General features: G+C 40.6%; 1 protein-coding gene across 1 annotated transcript in view; it reads right to left on the reverse strand.

The window, feature by feature from the left end:
- Nucleotides 1-22751, reverse strand: part of RELN (reelin) — a 288596-nt gene that overhangs the window by 40035 nt on the left and 225810 nt on the right. Inside the window, 6 exon segments of the mRNA XM_081799707.1 lie at nucleotides 234-427; nucleotides 2082-2259; nucleotides 3709-3849; nucleotides 16509-16677; nucleotides 20178-20427; nucleotides 21293-21551. Coding sequence (XP_081655833.1) covers nucleotides 234-427; nucleotides 2082-2259; nucleotides 3709-3849; nucleotides 16509-16677; nucleotides 20178-20427; nucleotides 21293-21551 — 1191 coding nt within the window.

Here is a 22751-nt window from a genome sequence, read left to right on the forward strand (position 1 = left end):
GGTAACATATTTTATCTTATTCTGGAATTAAAAAAGTAGTTGTTCTTAAAATAAAAACCCAAACCAGTTTGCTTATCCAGCTCAGAAATCTTACCTTTATGTCAGTGTCAGAAGAATCTCTACCAGTGGGTATGGTTCCAGGCCCCCTGCAGTCCCCGTGACTAAAGCTGGCAGACCTCATCAAGCATCTTTGCTCAACGTACTCATTATTAAAGATAAAATAGAATACAAACCCAGGTTTACTGTATTGATCATAGAAAATTTCCATTAGCAGGTTCCAGATAATGCCTCCGTTGACAGAATATTCCAGGAGAACACCTTGGTTACGGTTGTTCGGTGTAATCAGGCATCCATACATGAAGTAAAATTGGATAAACTCGGCATTCGTGAGGTTCAGATCCACGGTGACTAGCAGTCGACTGCAACCCTAAGGGAGAAAAGCAGAATCCAACAAAACAGTGATAAAGAAATGTAATTGCAAGTTAAAGGTTTTCTCTGGCTTCCATCTTTTTATATTTCTTTTGTAATACAAGTCCCATGGTATTGTAATACTGGTGTTTGTATCATCTTTCCCGTTATCCTAGCTCCCAGCATGGCCTCTAGCACATAGTAGGTATTCACCAAATATTTGCTAAACTTTGAAATTTCATTGTTAGAACTTACAAAGGACGATGTATTCTAAGGAGATTCTCTTTTGTTTTCTTATGAGCAATATGAGAGCTGAAATTAAAGTAACTGTTCTGTTTTATTAAACTATTTCCAGTTATTCACAGGTATTTTTAGATTTTTTAAAAGGTAATAGCTATTAATAAAATAGCATGTTGAGATAACTATTTTAATATGAAATTTAAAAATGACTACATCTAAGGATTTCATACAATTTAATTATTAATTAGAGATAATAGTTGTAATTATTTTTATTTAAACTTTTATAGCTGATTTTAGTGTCATCTATATTAATATATTAGTGTAGATAGGCAGATAATTCTTAGTTGAACATAGGCAGGAAACTAGGCCTCTTGGAGTTCTAGCTAAGTAGGAAGGGTATTGTAAACATGCATTATTAGCGTTGAGGATTACACGAATCCTATATTGTTACTATCGGCTAAAACACTGAATATAAATAATACACTCTATTGGCACAAATGCAAATTCTAAGATAGGGAATGGTAGGGAAATAAAGACCTGACAATGAATCTGTAATTTTTAAAAATTAAATTGCTTATGAAGGGTACTTAATTACGGTATTGAAGAAATTCTATTTTTAAACACGTCATCTTTAGTAGCAATTAGAAGGACCATAAAATTTCTCAAAGAAATTTTTTTCTTTTTTTTTTAAGATTTTATTTATTTCTGAGAAAGAGAGAGAGAGAAGCAGAGAGAGAGAGAAGCAGAGAGAGAGAGAAGCAGACGGAGAGGGAGAGGGAGAAGCAGACTCCCCGCTGAGCAGAGAGCCTAATGCGGGGCTCAATCCCAAGACCCTGAGATCACGACTTGAGCTGAAGGCAGACACTTACCTGACTGAGCCACCCAGGTGCCCCATCAAAGAAATTTTCTAACATTGCTGTTGTCATTCACAAAATAATTTGCTATAAATAAAAATGTCTAGTCATTACTGACAATTATTCTTTCTTTGATAATTTAGAGAAAGAAGTAAGTGTTGCTAATAAATTCAGGAAACACTGAAGCTCAATTTCCTGATTTTTGGCTCCTTAAATCCCAAATCTGTTGCAAGCTCAAGAGTTTTCAATTAGAGCATCATCCAGATGGAAGACCCTTGCACATTGTGCAAGCACTCTCTCCCAGGATGAAAATTCACTTAAGTCCTTTTTTAATGTGTACGTACATATGCCTTGTGCTGACACTACCTTGCATAATTAAATGGTCTCGAGTGATTTGTGATGGGGAAAATGTTGGAAATAATTAGTATTTTCTGATTTGTATAAAGTTGCAAGTTCGCATCAGGGTTGTGCATTTAGAGTGTCTAATTCTGCATCTTGATCTGCCAATAAAAGAGACTCAACTCTTTTGCGGGAACCTCAGAGGATGCAGACATGAATAACCAGTAGCCAAATACTCACCCCGCTGAAGTGGAGAGCCATTCCCGAAGCCACAGCGCCACACACGGTACTTAGTTTCCCTCCGTTCACAGTCAACCAGTTCTGGTTGGATGGAGCTCTATTGAAGTTGTCTTTGAGTTGGGTTGGAAGGGAGATCTCGGGCTCTTCACAGTATAGGCCACCCCACTGCTCGTCACAGCTGGGTACGGAGAAAAGAAAGGAAAAGTCAACATGAAACAAAACCTCCACAATTGTGTTCTCAAATTAGTGAAGACAGCTGCTATTTCTAGTCCAGGATGATGAAAGCTTACTTGGCTTCACAGAGCTTTCCAGAATTCATCTGCTTTTCTTTTTTTTTTTTTTAAAGATTTTATTTATTTATTTGACAGAGAGAGACACAGCAAGAGAGGGAACAGCAGACTCCCCATGGAGCAGGGAGCCTGATGCGGGGCTTGATCACAGGACCCTGAGATCATGACCTGAGCTGAAGGCAGACGCTTAACGACTGAGCCACCCAGGTGCCCCATTCATCTGCTTTTCTTAACAGTGCTTTAGGTTAGAAATAGTCTGTGAATTAGCTGCCCCTAGGCATTCCTAAAGTAGTGACTTGGGCTTACAGGGAAAGAAGCAACTTCAAAGAATTTACTAGAGCCCTGTCTCTACGTGACACAGCTCTAGAAAGCTGATAAGAAATTGTGGCTGCCAAACTGAACTGGTAGGTCCTAATTACTTAGGAAATTGGTCTTTTTAAAGAGGCTTTGGGTCAGTTAGGAATCCAAGATGCCATGTTCCAAATGGCAGTGGGTACTCTGGGTAGCATCTGCCATCTATGACCGAAGGACTGACCTCTGTGTTCAATACAGGAGGAAATATGAATGTCGGATTGGAGGCTCTGGGGTCTCAGAGGTCATTCTGGATATGGGCTAGAATCATTAACCAAAGGAAAGACCTCCCAGGTGTGCGGAGATTAGAGGAGTAGGGGGTATGAATTCTCTATCAGCACCCTCATTCATACTATCCTACCAAACAGCAAAATCTTTGAAAATAAAGCACAAAGGCCCGTGGTACACAAGATCTGTGCATGCACGCGCGTGCGCGCGCGCGCACACACACACACACACACACACTTTATTTAGATCCTTCCAAAGATGCTAACGCTCGCTAAGTAAAATACTAGCCCTCTCCATTGATAGCAAATTGAGCAGGCATTTAAAAACTTTCTTATGCAAACCACACAGGAATACCAATTCAACCACAAGTAATGCATATCTATTACATATATTCAGGCCTAAGTGAGAAAAATACTTATGACATATTATTTTCGGTCAGAATATACTGAACTCCCAAACCTCTTCTATGTCCTTTTCTGGGCTCACGTGTACCATAGAAACACAGAAGGAAAAAAAATACAGTTGATGATAATTCACTTTTCTCTTGACAAGACAGCTATTGTTCAGTTCCTAATCTCTAAGCAAGAAGGAAGATACAATATCCATAAGCTCTACAGTTAGCTCAGTATCAGATTTCAAGAAAACCATACAACCAACGGCAGCTTTGGAGTGATTACAAATCCAGTTTCAGAAAACTCTCCTGGCTGGAATGAGAGTCAGGAACTGCCAATGGAAGGAAGAAAACACAATGTACTTACACACAGCTTCCTTGGATGCACCTTCCGTGGCCACCGCACATATCTATACAGCCGTCCCCGATATAGACATTGTCTATGGCCCACGTCTGCTGCTTGTCAAAAGGAGCTGGTTGATGCCAACGGAAACGAGTGGCTTGGGACCTTTGAAGAACAAGAGAATTATAACGAAGGATGTGGTGGGAAAGAAAATGTGTATATTTGAACAAGTGCGTGGATGGCTGTAACAAAAATGTGGGTACATCCCTAACTTGTATTCTCAGAAAAGCGTTCGTTATTTTAATTACCTATGCAAAACTTTGACTAACAACCCCAGGCCAAACTGAACTGCAATAGCTTGAGAATATATTTTGGGCTGATTATCTTTCCCAGCCTTGTAAAAACAGACTACAACAGAAACTCACACTAATCCTCACCAGTAGCCTCAGGGGAACAGCGAGCCCTGAATTTCGTGTGGGCACCATTGTGGAGTGACACCAGGGCTGCTGTTAAGTTATATTTGCAAATTAGGGAAAGATGCCTGTCCTTGAGCTGCCCCAACCCCTCTGCATTTGACTTGCAAAGCTCGATTCCAACTCCTAAGTGTTCCTGAAAACTAGACACTTTTGTACAGTGGGCATACTGGTCCACCTCAAGACAGCATTAGTGAGGAATTCTCACAATGAAAGTCTTAAGAAGACAGTAAGAGTGTAAATCAGAGGGATCAATGAAACCCTAGATAATTGGATGGAGAAAAGAGAGAGAGTAATAAGGCCAGACTTATTTTATATTAATTCAAATGCAATATAAATAAAATCAAAACAGAGATTCTCCCATTCCAGAAGCAGAAATAGATTTGCTCGTTTGCACAGTTTTAGGAAGTGTCTTGTTCAGAAACACAAATAAACTTATGTTTTCAGAGACACTAGATGGCAGTAAATCCAAACACTGCTCAAGGCTCAAGTGGTGGTGAACATTTAGAAACCCGCAGATGAAATAATTAGAAAAAGCAAGTTTTGTTTTATGGATTCACTTTCTTTAAGATTTTATTTTCTAAGTTATCTCCACACCCAACATGGGGCTCAAACTCATGACCCCGAGATCAAGAGTCTCATGCTCCACCGACTGAGCCAGCCAGGAGCCCCTGTTTTATGGATTCATATACTGATATCATTATGAGATTGTTAATCACTTGACTGAGCGATACTTGTTTTGAGCAGGACAAAGACCAAACAACAGCAAGGGTTGAATGTTTTCTAACTGAAAACATATGCATTAAGTTTAGAAACTAGAAAAGAAACAGACCAGAACTAAAAATCTCCGTTCTGAAAATGCATAGTTCAGTTTGATATTTGCTTACTGAGCATCATCTATGCACTGATTTTTCCATAATACTTCTTGCTCCTCAGCTCCCAGCAGACTACCTAACATCCTCCTATCCTTCCTGTGGCATTTAACTTCAACCCTAAACTCTTCCTGGGCCCCATCCTCCAGCCCTGCATCCTGGCTACTCAGTCTGGAGCACTGCTCCTTCTCCCAGTTCCCAGGGCTCACAACATTCTTTCCCATCTTCTGCCTACGTTTTCTTCATCTCTCTGCCTGGTTATCCCTTATGTGTCCCTCAGGTCTTGGAGGAAGTCTTAAGTCCTCAGAGAAATTTTCTTTTCGGTCCCTTTAAAAATCACATTTATTCCAGAGCAAACTGTTCTTTTCCTTTTATAGTATTTATCACATTTGTAGTTATACATTTGCATATGCATTTCTTAAATGTCTGCCTCCTCCTCAGAAGACTAAGTTACAAGAGAACAGCGTTGATCCCCTTTTTTCAACACTATACCCTCACTGCACAGTGCCTAGCACTTAGTAGGTGATCTATAGGCGCAGGCAGTTAAGGGGCACCTGGGTGGCTCAGTCAGTTGGGCATCTGGCTCTTGGTTTTGGTTCAGGTCATGATCTTGGGGTCATGAAATCCAGTTCCATGTCAGGCTCTGTGCTCAGTGCAGAGTCCATTTGAAATTCTTTCCCCCTCCATCTCCACCCCCCGTCCCGCTCCTACCCCTGCTTGCCTACACTCTCTCTCTCAAATAATTAAAATCTTAAAAAAAAAAAAAAAAAGGTGCAGGGAGTTGGTATCCAGGGGCCACCATTCTCACAGTAAGCAGTTGGAAGATGCTCCCCTGGGGTTGTGCAAGTCAGTGGCTGTGCTGTTCAGTTAATTCCTTTTTTTTTTTTTTAAAGATTTATTTATTTATTTTAGAGAGAGAGCACGCAGGCCTGAGCAGGATGAGGATGGGGGGATGGGGAGGGACAGAGGGGGAGGGAGAGGGACAAGCAGACTCTGCTCGCTGAGCATGGAGACCACCCAGGGCTCGATCTCATGACCCTGAGATATGACCTGAGTCAAAATCAAGAGTCAAACGCTTAACCAACTGAGCCACCCAGGCGCCCCTGTTCAGTTAGTTCTTAATGATGAAATTTATTAATAGTTATGCCTGTTTGCATGCAGCAACATTTTATAAATAACACAGTGGAATATCGTACCTCCATAGCACATGGTTACTTGGATTCTAGTAACAAGTCAACACTTACATTCTTATTCTTTCAGACTATAAACTTCTGAAGGGCAGGAAACATCTCTATTCCTTCAGGGAATATTGTTTTGTATCTCCAGTGCTTATAAAGAGTAGGCAAGTAATCTTTGTTCCCTTAATGTTTTATGATGCTCCATCAAAGCCTTTATCACTTTTTATTCAGAGGGCTTATTTATGTATAGTTTCCTCTGCTGGATGATTCTCTCCTCGTTTATCATTTTATTGTTGGTGACACTTATAGATGGGACTTCATAAACATTTACTGAAAGAATAGTAAGTTGACAGCAATAAAGATGGCTAGGAAGAATCAAATAAGAGATGTCTTTAGGGCGGGTGGGCAGGGACCAGGGGTCAGCGATCTGATGGCTGTCAAAGGGGGAGAAGAACACCCAGCAGTTGAGAGGTGGCATGAGCTGCCTAGCAGGGGTGGCTTTCTGAATGTTCGTTGTGTTGAATTACAGTCTGGGCAGCCACTTACCAAAGAGATTGTAGAGAAGATTTAAGAGCCAGATGCATTGTTGGGGTTGACAGCTTTTATGGGGACTTCCAACCATGACATGTTCAGTTTGTACAACTCTGTGGCATTCCACAGAAAAGGAAACAGTGGGAAATCATGTGTAGGATTCCTCAAACCAGAGTTGGCCACTAAGAGTACAGATATTTAGGGGGCACTAATCTGTACTCTGGCACTAGTCAGTCCTGTGTCCTGAATAATTTAACATAAATAACGAGGGGGTTAACTTAGAGGACTTCTAGCGCCCTGTCTCAAATGTGATTTTATATTCTTGGGAATAACTGCACTTAGTACTTAAGTACCCATAAAACAGGGGAAAATATGCTATCCAATATTACTTTATAGGAAAAGGAGATGAATTGGAATATAAGTTGAAAAATGAAGGTCTGGAAGTTGAATTTCTAGGACTTCTTATTCCCAGCCCTGTCACAACTTCAGTATATAAAGAGAACAAATAATTTATGTTTATGTGCTGACACTTCCCCATCTGTAGAACTACGAAAATGCTACTTCCCACCTCATAAGGGTATTGTGAAAATTAATTAGCTTGTGTTTACCAAGACCTGTGAGTGTCTTGGTGAAGTCCCTTGGCAGGTGTCATCATTTATCTTGAAGCTTCCTTATAATGACGGCCACCACCAGCTGCTGCGTCTTGGAGTTGGGGGGAAAATGGCCCCAGAGCATATTTCTCCTTTTCCATATCCTTGAAATATCTCCCTTTGCTTCTTTTCTGAATTTATATCATTTCCTCTTCATCAACTGCACATAGTAAGTGCTCCATAAGTGTTGTTTAATAATTGAACATCCATTGCTATGAAGTTAAAAAATGTTACCCTCAATATTATGGCTTCCATCTCTGTTCTCCCAGGGAACATTTCCCCACACTGCCTCCACACCTTTTAATAGGTTTCTATACACATTTCTGAGTCTTTGTATTACTCTTTTTTCCAGGAATACTCTATCTATGAAGTCCTCATTGTCATCATCATCAGGAGAAAAAGCCCTTCGACAGGAACCATACAAAATTTTTAAAAAACCTTTTCACTCTCTCTTAATGCTTCCTTTACTCTCAGAAATACATAAAATATTTAGGATGAGTAAATATAGCCCACTCTCTTACTCCCAACGAAGAAGCTGAAGTTCAGTGCCCTAAGTCACAGTGCCGTAAGTCACACTCATGAAACTCAGAGAAGGCAATAATCTCTTGGTTTGTTACTACAATGTATTCTCAATGAGCAGACCCTTCAAAACTACCTCAACCTGTACAAAATCATCCTATCCCTCCCATGACCCCTAAATATGAGCAGTTGTTTAGTTATGGAAGGCTGTATGTATTGTTGCTATGTGTACACCCAAGTCTATCTATTCTGACTTTGGCAGGTTAATGTCATAGCTGAAGCCCTTGGCCCTCTTTCTTTAATAAAGGCTCTGCAATGCCCCATTTCAAAATGTGTCCTATATTTCCCTTGGCAGCTAAGGTCCTGCCTTTATACTGGAAAACAATTTCCTCTACTAGCCTATTTTTCTGTGTTAGACAAAAGTAGAGAATATTCCAAGGGAGATATATAAATGGCTGATAAGTGCATGTTCAACATCATTAGAAATGCAAATCAAAACCAAAATGAGATATACTTCCTACCCACTAGGTGGCTGTAATAAAAAAGGCAGCAATAACAAGTGTTGGCAAGGATGTGGAGCCTTCATACACTGCTGGTGGGAATGCAGACTCGTGTGAATGCTGTGGAGAACAGGTTGTTAGTTTCTCAAAATGTTGAACACAGAGTCACCATATGACCCAGCAATCCCACCGGTAGGTGTACACCTGGGAGGAAGCATAGATCAGCTCACCTGAACAGAGTGGACCCATGGGTCACAGCCCATGACCTACAGATAGGAGCTAGAGAAAAAGTAGGCTCTAGAGAGGAGGTCTGAAATTTGGTACCAGGAGTGTGAATGAATTACTTATGGCGAGGGGCTCTTATTAAAGGGATGGGCCATCTGCCAGGGTATCCCTCCTCTGGGGGAGATCCTCATGAAGAAGACACTGAACTATGAACAAAAGAAGGAGGTTGAATTTTGGGGTGGAAATGAGAGGATGACTCTTAGAAATTTCTCTGTACAATTGACTAATTTCATAGGTGTAAGGACTGCCACTCAAGGAGGGGGCCTCTGTAACTTCTTAGTTTAGAACTGGCTCTAGAACTATCTTCTGCTGGAGCTGACGTGTTACTGAGAACTCTGGCTGTCTTGAATGGCAGGTAAAGGCTGGAAGACCATTGATTTGGCGGCTAGCTGGGGGTTCTTAATTTAGGCATCCCAGACCTTTTGGTAGAAAATTCCCTTGGTGATTATAAATAACACTAGGGATTTGTAGGACACTAAATGACTGTAACATTTTGGGATGTTTAGATAACATTAAACTGCCCATGAAAGAACATTTATGGTCATCTAATTTTCTTTTCTTCTAAATTTCTTACAAAACACTGGGGTCTGAATACTGAGAGGAGAAAGTGTTTGGACCACAGGTTATGACCCCAAACAAATGTGATAAAGGTAAGGTATCCTTATAAAGTGACCTAGATCCTTCATGATACCTCTCTGGAACTAGGGTGGAAAGCATATTACAGGGTTAGCAATTGAAGAATTTAAACAAGCCACCCCACATGGCCTATCTTCCTTCCTTGATAGAGAACAAATGGAGAGCTTTGGTACAATCCTGCTTCAGCCACCGACTGTGGGTCTATAGGGAAAATCATATAACTTCTCTGTGTCTTTGTCCTCATCTGAAAAGGTTAACAGGGAGACCTCAAGGTTAAAGAAAACTTAAGAGAGATTTCAACCAATTATATTGATTTGTAACCTAATTTGAAAAAAATGATAAAATGTTTTATGAGACAAACAGGGAGATTTGAATACTGAATACTAAGTAAATATTGAATAAGAAAATATTGAATAAGAAATTGTCATTAATTTTTAGGTAGGATAATGGTATCATAATTATGTTTTTTAAAGTCCTCTTTTAGAGATACATGCTAAAATATTTACAGTTGAAATGATGTGTCTGGGAATTGCTTCAAAATACGGGATCCAGCGTGAGTGGTGCTATTGAAGAAACAAGGTTGGTCATAAATCAATAATAGTTGAAGCTGGGTGATGATTATATTGAAATACAGCTTGCTATTTTCTTAAATTTTGTATGTTTGGATTTTAAATAGATAAATGTGAGCCAAAAATAATCTGTGGTCCCTTCAAACTCAGAGTAAAATTTTGATTTGATTACAAAGAAAAGAAAATGGTTATTCTTGTTTTGGTAAAATAAGGAATTATTTTTGCTGATAATTATAATTAGTAATGATCATAAAAAACTACAGTGTTCTGAGTAGGCCTACCGAGAGCATCAAATACATTGGACTATTCCTCAAATAAAAGGAATTTCCTATAATTTTTAAAATGCCTTCTCAACAGAGAATGACTTCTATTTAATTGTTAAAACAATCTTAAGAATCCATACGTAGCAATATGTACAAAGTACAGCCAAATCTCAAATTCTCTAATAAAACTTTGGCAACAAGGTTGACAATGGAGAAAGCTTAGTTGGAAAGCAGAATTTCTGTAAGTAGTTTTATTTTCCATTGTAGTGGAAATGGAAATAGGTTTTATTTGTCTTAACATTATAATGTGAAAATATTAATATATTCAGTATGTGAAAATCCACAGTACCATGGTTTACACCAAACAAAATTATTTTATGTTTTGCTGTCCTGAAAGAACAACACAAATTTGGTAAAGTAATAGCAATGATTTTCAAAGTATCAAAATGATGCCTGAGAAAATGGATATGGAAGAGAAATCCAAGGCTTCCTTGACTTGATTGAAAATTTTTAATAAGATGTTCAGTAATATGAATGCTTGCAAAAAGTCTTTTAAAAGATACTGGAAAATTGGAAGTAACAATGGAGATAAATAGTACTGAGGCAAGTTTTAAGAATCTCTCCTTTAAAAAATGAACTTGTAATTCCTTTGAATATTTCTCCATGACAAGCCCAATAAATACTATATATAGTTATTTGGTTTTCTTAGCATAAGATCTTTTCTTGGCTTTTATAGTTGGGATTATCATGGAAGAATATCCTCCCTCCCTAAATCTGTTTACCTGAAAAAAGGTAAACCCAACCCCATTCCATTCTCCCAATTCTTCCACAATCTTTTTGCCCTTTCTTGCACTTATCACTTCTCCTGTAAACTTCTGCAAATGTTCAGTAGTGTGCCTGCTGTGGCTAAAACCACCTGGCTTCCAAAGTGTTGTAGTTAATCTTTAAAGACAGTGGTATCAGCCATGTCATTAGGGTTGGAAGGAGGGAATGGATCATCTTCAAACTGTGACTTAAAATAGCCAAGTCACACCTGAGCCTTCCAGGGGCAGGACTCCCCCACCCCCGCAACCTTTCTCAGTGGATTTGAATTACCTGCCCTTCTGCTGACTCACCCTGGTTCTCAGGTGACATTTCAGAACCCATGTTACTTAAGCCACCTGTTATTTTTGGGTCTGGGATTAGTGAATAGGAAGAGGCAGATTCAGATTAGGGGCTATGAAATGGATTTTGGCATCTTTGTTTTTTTTTTCAGCATCTCTCAAGATCTCCTGCCTTCTCCCTTCCTATTTCTTCTAGGACCGTATCTCTTAGGCAAGCAATAAAAACGTAGGACTAATACAGTGGTTAAGCCCATGGGCTCTGGGGCCAGACAAACTGTATTTATTTCCAGTATCTTACTTAAACTGTCCTTTTGAAGGTCACTGACTATCTCCTTATGGAAATTTACTGTGAAACTTTTTTCTTCATTAGTCTCAGCAGCATATGTCAGGGATGGAGACTTCTTCCTGCTTGATACTCTATTCTCACTTGCTTTTGGATACCGTACTCTTCTGATTCTTCTTCTACCTCCTTAATTGTATCCTCACGATTTCTTTAATAACCATTTCCACTCATCCTCCTATTAAATTTAAGGGTCCTTTCTTTTCTTTTTAAATGCTCTCCCATGGAGAGCTGACCATTTCATGGCACTGCCTATTACCTCTATGCTCCTGCCTCCAAAGCTGATCATCTTTCCCTGGGCTCTGACCTTCACATCTCTGTCAAATGGATGTCTTCATTTGTATTTCCAGTCATCACATTGAATTCAGCGTCATTTGGTTCAGTTTGTCACACTGTCCTTCCTGGAGTCAACTGTAGATTTCTCCCCATTCTCTTGGGCTTCAAACTTGAGTCATCTCTTGATGTGTGCAGTGGAGAAGAAGCTAGTGAGTTTTATAAATTCTTCCTTTGAAATGTCCCGTAATATCCCTCTCATCCCCTTCTTGTTAGCTGTAGCCCAGACCCTCGTTACTTCATGCTTTTCTCTTACTTGAGCCTCTCTGTTCTCCCAATTGTTTTTCTTGGAAGAACATTCTCAGTTCAAAACCCACCACAGCTCATCTTTCCAACAAGTCTAAACTCCTCTGCCTTGCTTCAGTGCTTGTGATAAGTTAAGCCAACTCCACGAACAAACAACTTTCCATAGCTTCCAGATATGAGCCCTGTGCCTTCATCAGCAACTCTTGGGCTCTTGCCGGGCTCATGTGTCCTGTTCACATTGTTTCCCTAATTTAGAATGTTCTTCTCCTTACCCACCTAATTCCTAGCCATCCTTTGAGGCCAGGGCCCATCTTTTCCATGAAACTCCCTCTAACTCTGGCATTCAACACTGTCTCCCATCTCTCAGTACCTATGGCATTCCTAGCCCATTCCTCACTGAAGCTCTCAATTACATGCAGCACGTTTTATTTTTAAGTTGTTTATTCTTCCCCAGTCAGATGGTAATCTCCTACAGGGCAGGAACTTAAGACAGTGTCCGACCATTACCATGGGCTTGCCCTTGTTACGCGAGCTTAGGAAGACTTCTTAGTCTCACTGAAGATGAAGTCTGATAATCACAAGTGTGATCATGTTGTCAACACATAAATGTAAAGATGATCTACATTTTATAAATGTTCACAATGTCCCAAGCTCTTCCATGCATATTTATTCGATTTTTTACATGGCAAAAAGTCTCTTCATTTTTCACATGAGGACCCTGCAGCTTTGGGACATGGAATGACTTGCTTAAAAGCTCACAGGGCTGAAAAGCTAGAACTCTCCACTAAACCACAATGCTTTCCATTCATTTTTGAATTTCCAGTAAGATCTAACTGAACCCGTGTATATGGGGGTAATAGAGACTATGATTCTATCCACCTCATTAGGTTGTAATGTAGAAATGTCTGGAGCAGAGTGTGATGTCTCTTGTGTTCAGTCTCAGTGCTCCCTGCCCAGTGAAATGCACGAGCATCCATTCAGTTCTTCAATTCAGAAACCAGAGTCGTCTTCAACATTGTCCGTTCCCTCACCTTCCCACGTCCATTTCACCATGAAACTCAATTTTATTGCTTCCATTTCTCTTGACTTTCTCTACTTCCCTTCATGTCTCCAGCACCTTAGTCCAAGCTACCAGCACTCACTGTCTCTTCAAGAGTCTCCCTCCAGCTACTCTTATCCTCCCCTATTTGTTTTCCAATTAGAATAAGCTTTTCTGGTGCAAATCTGAGCGTGCCCCCCTATTCCCAAACACTTTAGCAGATTTTTAAGCACCTATATGACATATCCCCAAATCATTTAAAAAAATTTTTTTTAAAGATTTTATTTGAGAGAGAGAGAGAGCACAGAGGGAAAGGAAGAGAGCAGAGAGAGGGAGAAGCAGACTCCCCAGTGAACAGAGAGAGCAGAGAGAGCAGAGGGTACAGAGAGCACGATGATGCGGGGCTTAATCCCAGGACCCTGAGATCATGACCTGAGCCGAAGGCAGACACTTAACCGACTGAGCCATCCTGGGCATATCCCCAAATCTTCAGTATGACCTACGATACTTTTCATGGTCAGACTCCATCTCACTCCACTTTCTCTCTAGGTTGGATCCATTCTTTCAGTATCTCAGATATGCTTGTTACCTCCTGTCATAGGCCATTTTCTTTGTCTGGAACTCTGCTCCCTCTCCTCCTCCCCCAGTTAACTGCTATCCATCCTTTATCTCTTACTTCAATTATGTTTTCCTCCAAAAAGTGTTCCTTGATTTTGTTGATCAAGGCAAATCTCCCTAGAACATATGATCTCTCAGCATCATGCAACTGTCCACCATCAGTTGAATTTATTTACTTTTGCAATTACTGGTGATTTCTGGTTAATATCTCTGTCTCCCACTGCACTCAAAGTTTGCTGAGGCAGGGATAAGTTCAGCCCCTCACACAGACCTGGCACATAATTAAATGTTTCAAAAGTATTTGTTTAATGGATGACTACATGAAGGAATAATCTCTACTGATGACTACCGATCATTTTAGTCTGGGTAATGGTTTGATGTCAGTTTGTGGATAACCAACCTCAGTTGACTCTTACTACCACTGTGCCAACAATACTGGAACCTTGTGGTTCTACGATAGGTGAATGAGTGGACAAATCTACCATCGGCACATTGTCACAGTCACTCCTCACCCGTACTTAGCACATGGCTTTAAGTCCTCAGCATCATGTTTGTTTATGATGAAGAGCTACAAACGGAAATTCTCCATTCTGTCCTAGTGGACAATGTAAGCATAGATGTCTCAATACTTTGCAGAAGTTGAGGCTGTAAGTTCAGCTCAAAACAAAGAAATGCCATACTGAAAAAGTAACCGGAAACTAAGAGCAGATATAGATATGCTAACCTGCGTTTGAGACAAAGTGCTCTGAGCCTGGCACATGGTTCTAATGATCTCTGGCATATGGCAGAGCACAGTAAGCGGTGGGTCTGGCTTGGGGTCCATTCATGTGCATTTCTTTCTGAATTATCCAGAGGGCCTTACTATAAGGCAGCGTCACCTTTAAGACCATTGTATAACGTGGGCTTTGAGGGTAGTGCAATAAACAAACTGCATATTTTCAATATGATAACAAGAAGAAATGGCTGCTCATCAGATTTTTCAAATGTCATTCGAAAGGGTCAAAATTCTTATGGGTATGTGCAAAAGACAATTAAAAGATAGGTTAAAAGATGGAGAATAATTACCTTTCTTGAGTAGAAGACTCAAGGGTATAATGACTTGCTGGAATCAATCTTAGAATGTCATTTATTTGCAAAATGCTACCAACTAGCTGGGTAATAATTCACAGAATTCATAAAGCCATAGAAGACTACTGCCTTAATGGAGTTTTTTTTTTTTCTACTTCACTTATTAAGATCGCCTTAATAATTCATGCATGGCAATACCTCTAACGAGCAACAGAATCTCATTTCTCACGTATCTCATTTAAACTGGGCAACTCTGCTGACAGTTCATATAGTCCTCGCACCTCTGAGCCAGCAATTGTAGATAAGCCCTAGGCTGTGGGTGACTGAAACCAGCCCATTTATGATAACCCCAAGAAAAGTTACGTCCTAGATGAACAGCTGAATTGTACAGTCATTTGCTAGGAAGATTTATTCATTCTTCATTCGTGGGGAGGCGAGAGAACAATAACGAGCCCAAACTATAACTCCTGTTCCACATGGTTGAACTGGTTGCTTTGCTTCTCTCTTAATGGCAACAACTGATTGCCATTTTGTTTTTTGGAGGGAAGAGGAATTCCTATCAAGATTTTAAAGCTTCCCTATGATTAGCACCTACTTAGTGAGAAGAGAGAGGGTCGTTATCCACTAGGCAAGGTGAATTCTGTTTTACTCAAATAAAGCATTTACCAGGGAATTTTATGAAGCCACTGTCATTTCTTACAGGCACAATGCATGATGCATTCATCATTGTTTTTCATATAAAAAGAATGCTCCAGGTGATAATTTTCAAGATACTCTTGAAAATAAAATTTCAAAAGCAGACAATAATTCTAATACACATTTATTTGCTATATCTATTTGATATGACACCGCTTACTGTTATATCTACAGTAGTCTGACTGAACAGAAAGCAGACTCCATTTAAATCTGCTCTGTATCCAACGTGCCTGTTTTAAATTTAAGTGAATCAAGTTGGCGATTCTCGCTGATTCAGCCACTGTTTTCTTACAGATGCCATTTTTTCAAAATATTAGTTAAATGGAAGTCAGTATAGGCCTGGCTTTTGGGAAAACACAGAACGATGTCACCACAAAAACTGGTTTCTACTTCGCTTTTTTAAGTGTTTTTTTTTTTAAGAAAATAAATTTTAAAATTATTTAAGTAATCTCTACACCTAACGTGGGGCTCAAACTCACGACCCTGAGATCAAGAGTTGCATGTTCTTCCAACCAAGCCAGCTAGGTGCCCTGCTTTTTTCTTTTCCTTTTTTTTTTTTTTTAAGTAAGCTCTATGCCCAATGTGGGGCTTGAACTCATGATCCCAAGATCTAGAGTCGCATGCTCCACCGACTGAGCCAGCCAGGCACCCCCTATTTTGCTTATTTTTTTTTAAAGTAAACTCTATGCCTAATGTGGGGCTCAAAGTCACAACCCTGATAGCAAGAGTCCCATGCTCTACCAACTGAGCCAGCCAGGTGCCCTTGTTTTGCTTAGTAATTAGTGCCTGGCAATACCATCAACAAGTAACAAAATTGCATGTATCTCATTTAAACTTGTTGTCCTAAAATCCAACATACCAAATAATATCAAACTGGGGTTCAATACATGCAGAAGCATCCATACCTGGTATACGGAGGGAGGGGAAGAGTGATTCTGGTCCATTTGTTGAAAGTGTCTGACACCAGGATCCGCTGCAGGTGAAAGCGGCTACATTCAACATTGGTAGGTAGACAGTCCCTTATCAATGGGTGCCATGATAATCCAAGATCTACCGAATATTCCAGTTCAATAGCTGGAACAGGAAACGTTATTCTGAATAGAAATACATGTATGCAGACCCAGGAACCATAATTACTTATGTTTTCTTATGTTTTAATTCAAATGTCAATTTGATTTTTCCTCTGTATGTTTCCTATTTTGAAATGTTTCTTGGTTAGATTTTTCCTTCTGTACATTACTAGTTACTATTTTTCACTTTCCAGATTAAGATAGTTTTTCTTTTAAGGGGCTAGAATCAAGTGAAACATAAATTTTCCTGAATCACTCTGTTATACTGAGAAACTTTCAGAACAATCATAACAAAACCATTGTTCATACGCACGTAAGCAATAGTAATGGTAGTTATATATATATTTATTGTTTAATCTAATAGTTGCAGTATATTATGAAATTACACAAATTATATATATGTACTATAATAACTATACTATGTCTATTTATTTCATGGTTAACATACAAGTACAAACATAGTAACCATATATTTTAATGATTACTTTTTAAATAGTTTAAAAAAAATTGAGCAACTTCCTCAAAATTTGACCATTCCACAGGGATCCTGACCAACAATGCCAATTTTGCTCTTGCTTTAGGTAAAACTGCTTAGAAATGGCAAAATCCCTTGTGCTCACATACCCTGCTCTGCTGTGTTATAGAATATACCGGGGAATCAGCACGGTATAAGGAGGTAGCTGGAGGCCTTGCAATTTGTGCCAAAGCATACAGTCAGGCTGTGGGTCTAGGAAAAGCTGTTTCTTTCTTTTTTCTGAAAAATCCAACTTATAACCTGAGTTTTATATTCTTTCTTATTTCCTGCTTCAGTCTATAAACTGCTCGAGCCCCTATCTCCCTACTTAAATTGCTTTCTCTAAGGTCATGATTCTCAATCTTGGCTGCACACTGAAATCACCTGGGTACCTTTAGACACCACGAAGGCCAGGGTCCCACCCCCAGGGACTGTGATTTCACTCTTCCGGGGCACAGCCAAGGTGTCGGGAGCTGTGCCGCTTCCCAGGTGATTCTCATGTGCAGCCAGTGTGGGACCACTCACTGCAGCACGGTTCCTAGCAACATTTCCTAGTGAAATACAGTGGTCCAGCTCAGTCTTCACTGTTTTTGTCCTTCCTACAGCGGTAGACATTATTGATTATTCCCTGATTCTTGAAACTTTCTTTTCTTTTGGAGGACATTATTCTGAATCTCCTGTCTTCCTTTCCCTCTGACTCCTGTGCTAACGAGCCCAGCTATGGGCATTCTTCCAAACTCCATTTCTGGCCTTCTATTCTCTGTGTATACTCCTTGGGCTTCAACTATTATCCCTGTGCCCAGATCTGCCAATTTTATGTCTCCAATTAATTTCCTTCATTCAATAAATGTTTACTCAGCCTGGCATTACACCGGATGTTGGCATATTGTGATGCACTGTTCAGACAAAGTTCCTGCTTTCTATCTTGCAAATCCTCCTCACTCAAGGGCATCTCCACTTAAAGCTACTTGCACCCAAACTAAAGAAAAACTCACCCTTTTCCCTCATAAATATACATCTCTTCTTAACTATCAAATTCAATCAAGGGACATACTTTTGCACTGGTTTTCCAGGTTCAGAGTTTAGAAATTATTTTAGAAATTTTACTCTTCTCTTTTTTACTCTCAATGTTCAAACTGGCACCTGGTTTTGAGATTTTTCTGCTGCTTTCCTTTGTGCTTGCATTGTCTCATATCAATTTTATCCATCCCATTCTTCATGCCACACCGGGAGGACTTCATCACCTCCTACAGAGAGGACCACTGAGGCTTCTTTATTGGCATACCCACCTTCATCAGCTCCTGGGCTAATCGCCCTAAAACAGACCATGTCACTCCTCTGCCCTTGTGCCCCTTTATTCATGTCCTTGTCAAGCACAGATTCTTGTATGTGCCTTTTAAGGCTCTTCTTCCTTAGCTGCAAACTCTGCTTATCCACTTTCCTCTTTGATTTTATCATTCAGTTCAACCTTTCTCCAGAGGTTGCACCAGCCGGCAGTAGAAAGTACACAGGACTGGGCTTATGAAAGCAGAGTGTCAGTCCTGGTGCTGCTACAGGCCTACTGGGTCATAACTTACCTCCCTGGGTTCTCATCACCTTCCTATGCTACTGAGGGAACAGGTATCTAGGACCCTAACGTCCTTTTCTATTTTCAAAATCAGAATTCTACTCTCCTCCACTAGATGAAAATATTGCCTATTCAGGCTGGTCTGCTCATGGTTTTTCCTATGGACTAGGAGCATCCCCACCTCTGCTTCTTTGCTTATGCTGCTAGCCTAGCTTGGGATGTCCTTTCTTCTCCATTCACCCTTCAAATCCATTCCAATCATCAATGCCCATTTGAGACTAAGCTTCTTTGTGAAATCTTCCCCAGATCCTGGATTGGCCATCCATTGGTCATCTCATTCTCCTTTGAGCTTTCATTACATTCTGCGTCAATACCAATCTATAGAGCACTTGAATTAGTCACCTATTGGACTCTAACTTTTTAAAAGTATCCCCTCAACTAGACCTATTGAAGACAGATGTGTACCTTATACTTATCCAAGTTCCACTCCTGTTGACTAGTTTAGTGTTGACTGATTGAATCTGAGGTAGCAAGAGCATTTCTGGGATCCTCCCTAAGATATGTCCTTTAAGTTCAAAGTAAAGAAAATATGAAAAATCTGGATTTTGCAAGACCTTGGAAGTAACCAAATTCGTCAGATGTTGGCCCCCTGGAATCTAAAACAGGACAAAGTCCTTGTGAACATTCTCATCTGGATCTCTTAAAGGAAGAATGATATGGGGTGGTTAAAGACCAGAAGACCCCCAGAATCCTGACAGGCTTGCAAGTTACAGTGAAGGGTCCAAGTACGAAGTGATGTCAGTCTTTATATCTCCTAAGATAGGTGTGTCTGTGTGTGTGTGTGTGTGTGTGTGTGTGCGTGCGAGCAAGGTATATGTAAGTATGAGTGTGTGTGTGCACAATGTAGAGGATGCAAACTGGTCACAATGAGGGTGACCTAGAATATGCTATGACCCAGAATGGCAAAAACTATAAGACAAAATGGGAACAACAAAATTTCATGATTCCTGGAGCGATGGAAAGAAGACAGTAGCTGAACTAATATAAAGTTCTATGAATTAAAACCCATGTACATACAAACTCATGTGTAAATCCTATTGCTGACTCTGGCCTTCTCTATGTGATGAGAGTCCCTAATCCTGCAGATCTGATGGTAAAAGAAAAATCTGAATTTTCAAAAAGAGACAAATTAGGCATTTTTATTTATATGTAAAGAAGTCTTCAAGTACCTATACTTAAAAATAAGCTCACGTTACGAGGCTTTAAAAAAGAGACTTCTAAAACTTAATGTATATACACCATTTCCAAGAACGCGATCCTGGTTTGACTCCTGCGCACTTCTGTTTTACACTCAGACTTGTCAGAGGTGCCACAGATGCCCATTTGCACACGTCTTCCCTCTACCTGGAGAGGGAGTACTTACCATAGCAGGAGTCCGTGACCGAGCAGGAGGCAGCGAAATCAATCTGCAGGAATGAATCCTCGTTCACGGCGACGTCTGTGGTGACCACGTAGCGGGTGCTGGCCTTTTCGATGAAGACCAGGGCGTCGCCAGTGGAGCTGCACACGGGCATCTTGGTGCCTCCCGGGTGGAGCAGCCATTTCCTACTATCCAGGTTTGTGAAATCGTCCTCCAAGACCGTATTACCAGAAATATTTCCTCCGATAAGAATCTGAAAGGCATTTTTTTAAGAAAACGAATTTTCAATATGGTTTCAAAATAGGAGAGAGTTCGGTCTTCTTGTTTGTTTGCGTTTCTCTGTCAGATCACTCAACACGCGCGTCACACGGCGAGCATCCCGTCAGGGGCCTTTCAGGATGCTTTTGTTTGTGTGGTCTGCTTGCCCATCTGGCAAGAAGCGGCAGAAAACAAATTGAAGTACTGACAAAACCATTCACAGCCTTCATGGGCCAAACTGCGCCTTTGGAAACTACATGCGCCCAAGCTGGGAAAGCAAAATTTGGCTTACATGTGATTATTTTCCAAGCGAAATTTCTATTTAAGGACAGTTGTATCCTAAAGCATTTCAGTTCCAATTCTTCGCCTGGATTCTACCGTTTGTTAACAGGTTCTTTGAGTTCTGTTTGACACCCATTTTATTATGGATGAAGATCCTTTAGAACTGTCCGTAAGGACGTTAGGAAGATTTATTTATTTCTTCCCTCAAAGGCTAGGAAAGAGGATTTGGAAGCGAGTGCATGTGGTACCAATGCTAATTTGCACATTTTCCTTTTCAGAGAATTATAACCTTGCATCATGCTTGATAAAGTCCCTCTACCCATATGGCAGATTTCTCTATGTGCAGGACCTGGGCCTTCTGTGGTGTCGTTTGTTTTTATAGGCTCAGGCAATTGAAGGAAAAGAGAACGAAAGGAAGCTACATGGCATATCTAATCTAGCTGTGTGCCCATGGGCAGGTCATTCAATTGTGGGTCTTGGGCTTCCTCGACTGAGCGAGGGGGCTGGCCTGAATGCGATCTAGGCCACATGCAGCTCGAGTGCCAACAATTATAATAGTTAATCTCGAATGGACTGACCTGGTCGATAACCCAGGGACTATAGAAGTGCCCGTTTTCAGATGGCTGCCACCAGCGGAGGCGAGTAGAAGCAGAACGGGCTTTCAAGGGTATCTCCAGGGCGATGTACCTGCCCACGTTGCTGGAGTTGCTGAAAAGAAACTCTTGAAGGAGACTCCAAGACAGGCCGCCATTGAGCGAATACTGGAGAAGCACAGGTTGGCTCCTGGGGTCAGGGACACCTTTACCACATCCCAGTCTCATGAAGAACTGCACAAATCTGACATGAGGAAGATTTATTGTAGACTTTTTTTTTTTTTTTTTACTTCAGTGAGAAATTCACACTGTTCACAAAAGACAAGCCCACAGGGTCATGGGTGGGGGAGATGAATGCATGGCTTTAATGAATATGATGATTTAATGAATGTCCAGAGCAATCATTTCAAAGTCCAATTTTCCTTTTTAATGTAAGGAAGTTAATAAAATGTGAAGTCTGGAAAAAAGCAACTCTGTACCCTCTTCATATTTTGTCCCCCTCCACAAAGGTGAGTCTGAAGGAGCTGAGCACTCACTGTACCCTCTGGCCATCCTGTAAGAAAATGGGAGGGCTCCAAAGACTCTCCAAGTGTGGGAGTGTGTGTTGTTATCTATTTAAGATGAATTTATCCTTAGTATCTGAAACTGGAAGAATGTTATGAACGTAGTTTATGCCATTAATTGGCAAAATCATCTATCCTCTGGTTTTACCAGTCGTTTTTCAGTCTCCTCTTACTGGTCTGGGGAGACACATTTAAATGCAGAGGTTGTAGCTCCTCTTTGTGAAAGGCCAGGGATCTTTTGGAAGAGGTGTGTCAAGCCTGGGCCCCTTTTCCATCTTTTGTGCCAGGGGCAGGGAAGCACGAGTATGGGGGTGGTGGTGAGGGTGGGCTGTGCCAGCCTCTGACTATTGCTGGGTTTGGGATGGATGATACTGGCCATCGAGAAGTGTGGCGCACATCCAGGGGCAGCCTTCCCAGCTGGCAGGGAGGTGGCCGGAGTGGCAGCGACCAGCTGGGGTGCCAATGAAAACTAGCTCACATGTTATCTTTGGCAGGCAAGCTGCTGGTGCCTGGTCTGGCCGCCGTGCTAGCTGGTAATGCAGAATAAATTTCATGTGTAACCCAACACATACGCCCAATTATGTATGCATGTTAAACATAGGAAGCATATTGGGACTTATAATAAAAGTTATCAGTTCCATATATAAAACCATGCATTCTTCATGGCTTCCTCCTCCCCCCATCTCCATTAACTAGGCATTCATTTATCTTATAACCCCGAGAAAACTGGGATTTTACATGGAGCATTTTGAGGTCAATGTATGCAAATCCTACACAGCACGCTACTGAGATGAGATAAATAATGGAGCTTTTAACATTGGATTAATGAAAAAAAAAATACATAGTGCCTAGTGGATGTTGATATCTATAAAAACAATAAC

Source organism: Leptonychotes weddellii, chromosome 12, assembly GCF_054177405.1.
Source record: "Leptonychotes weddellii isolate Sample4059 chromosome 12, ASM5417740v2, whole genome shotgun sequence".
Lineage (NCBI taxonomy): Eukaryota > Metazoa > Chordata > Mammalia > Carnivora > Phocidae > Leptonychotes > Leptonychotes weddellii.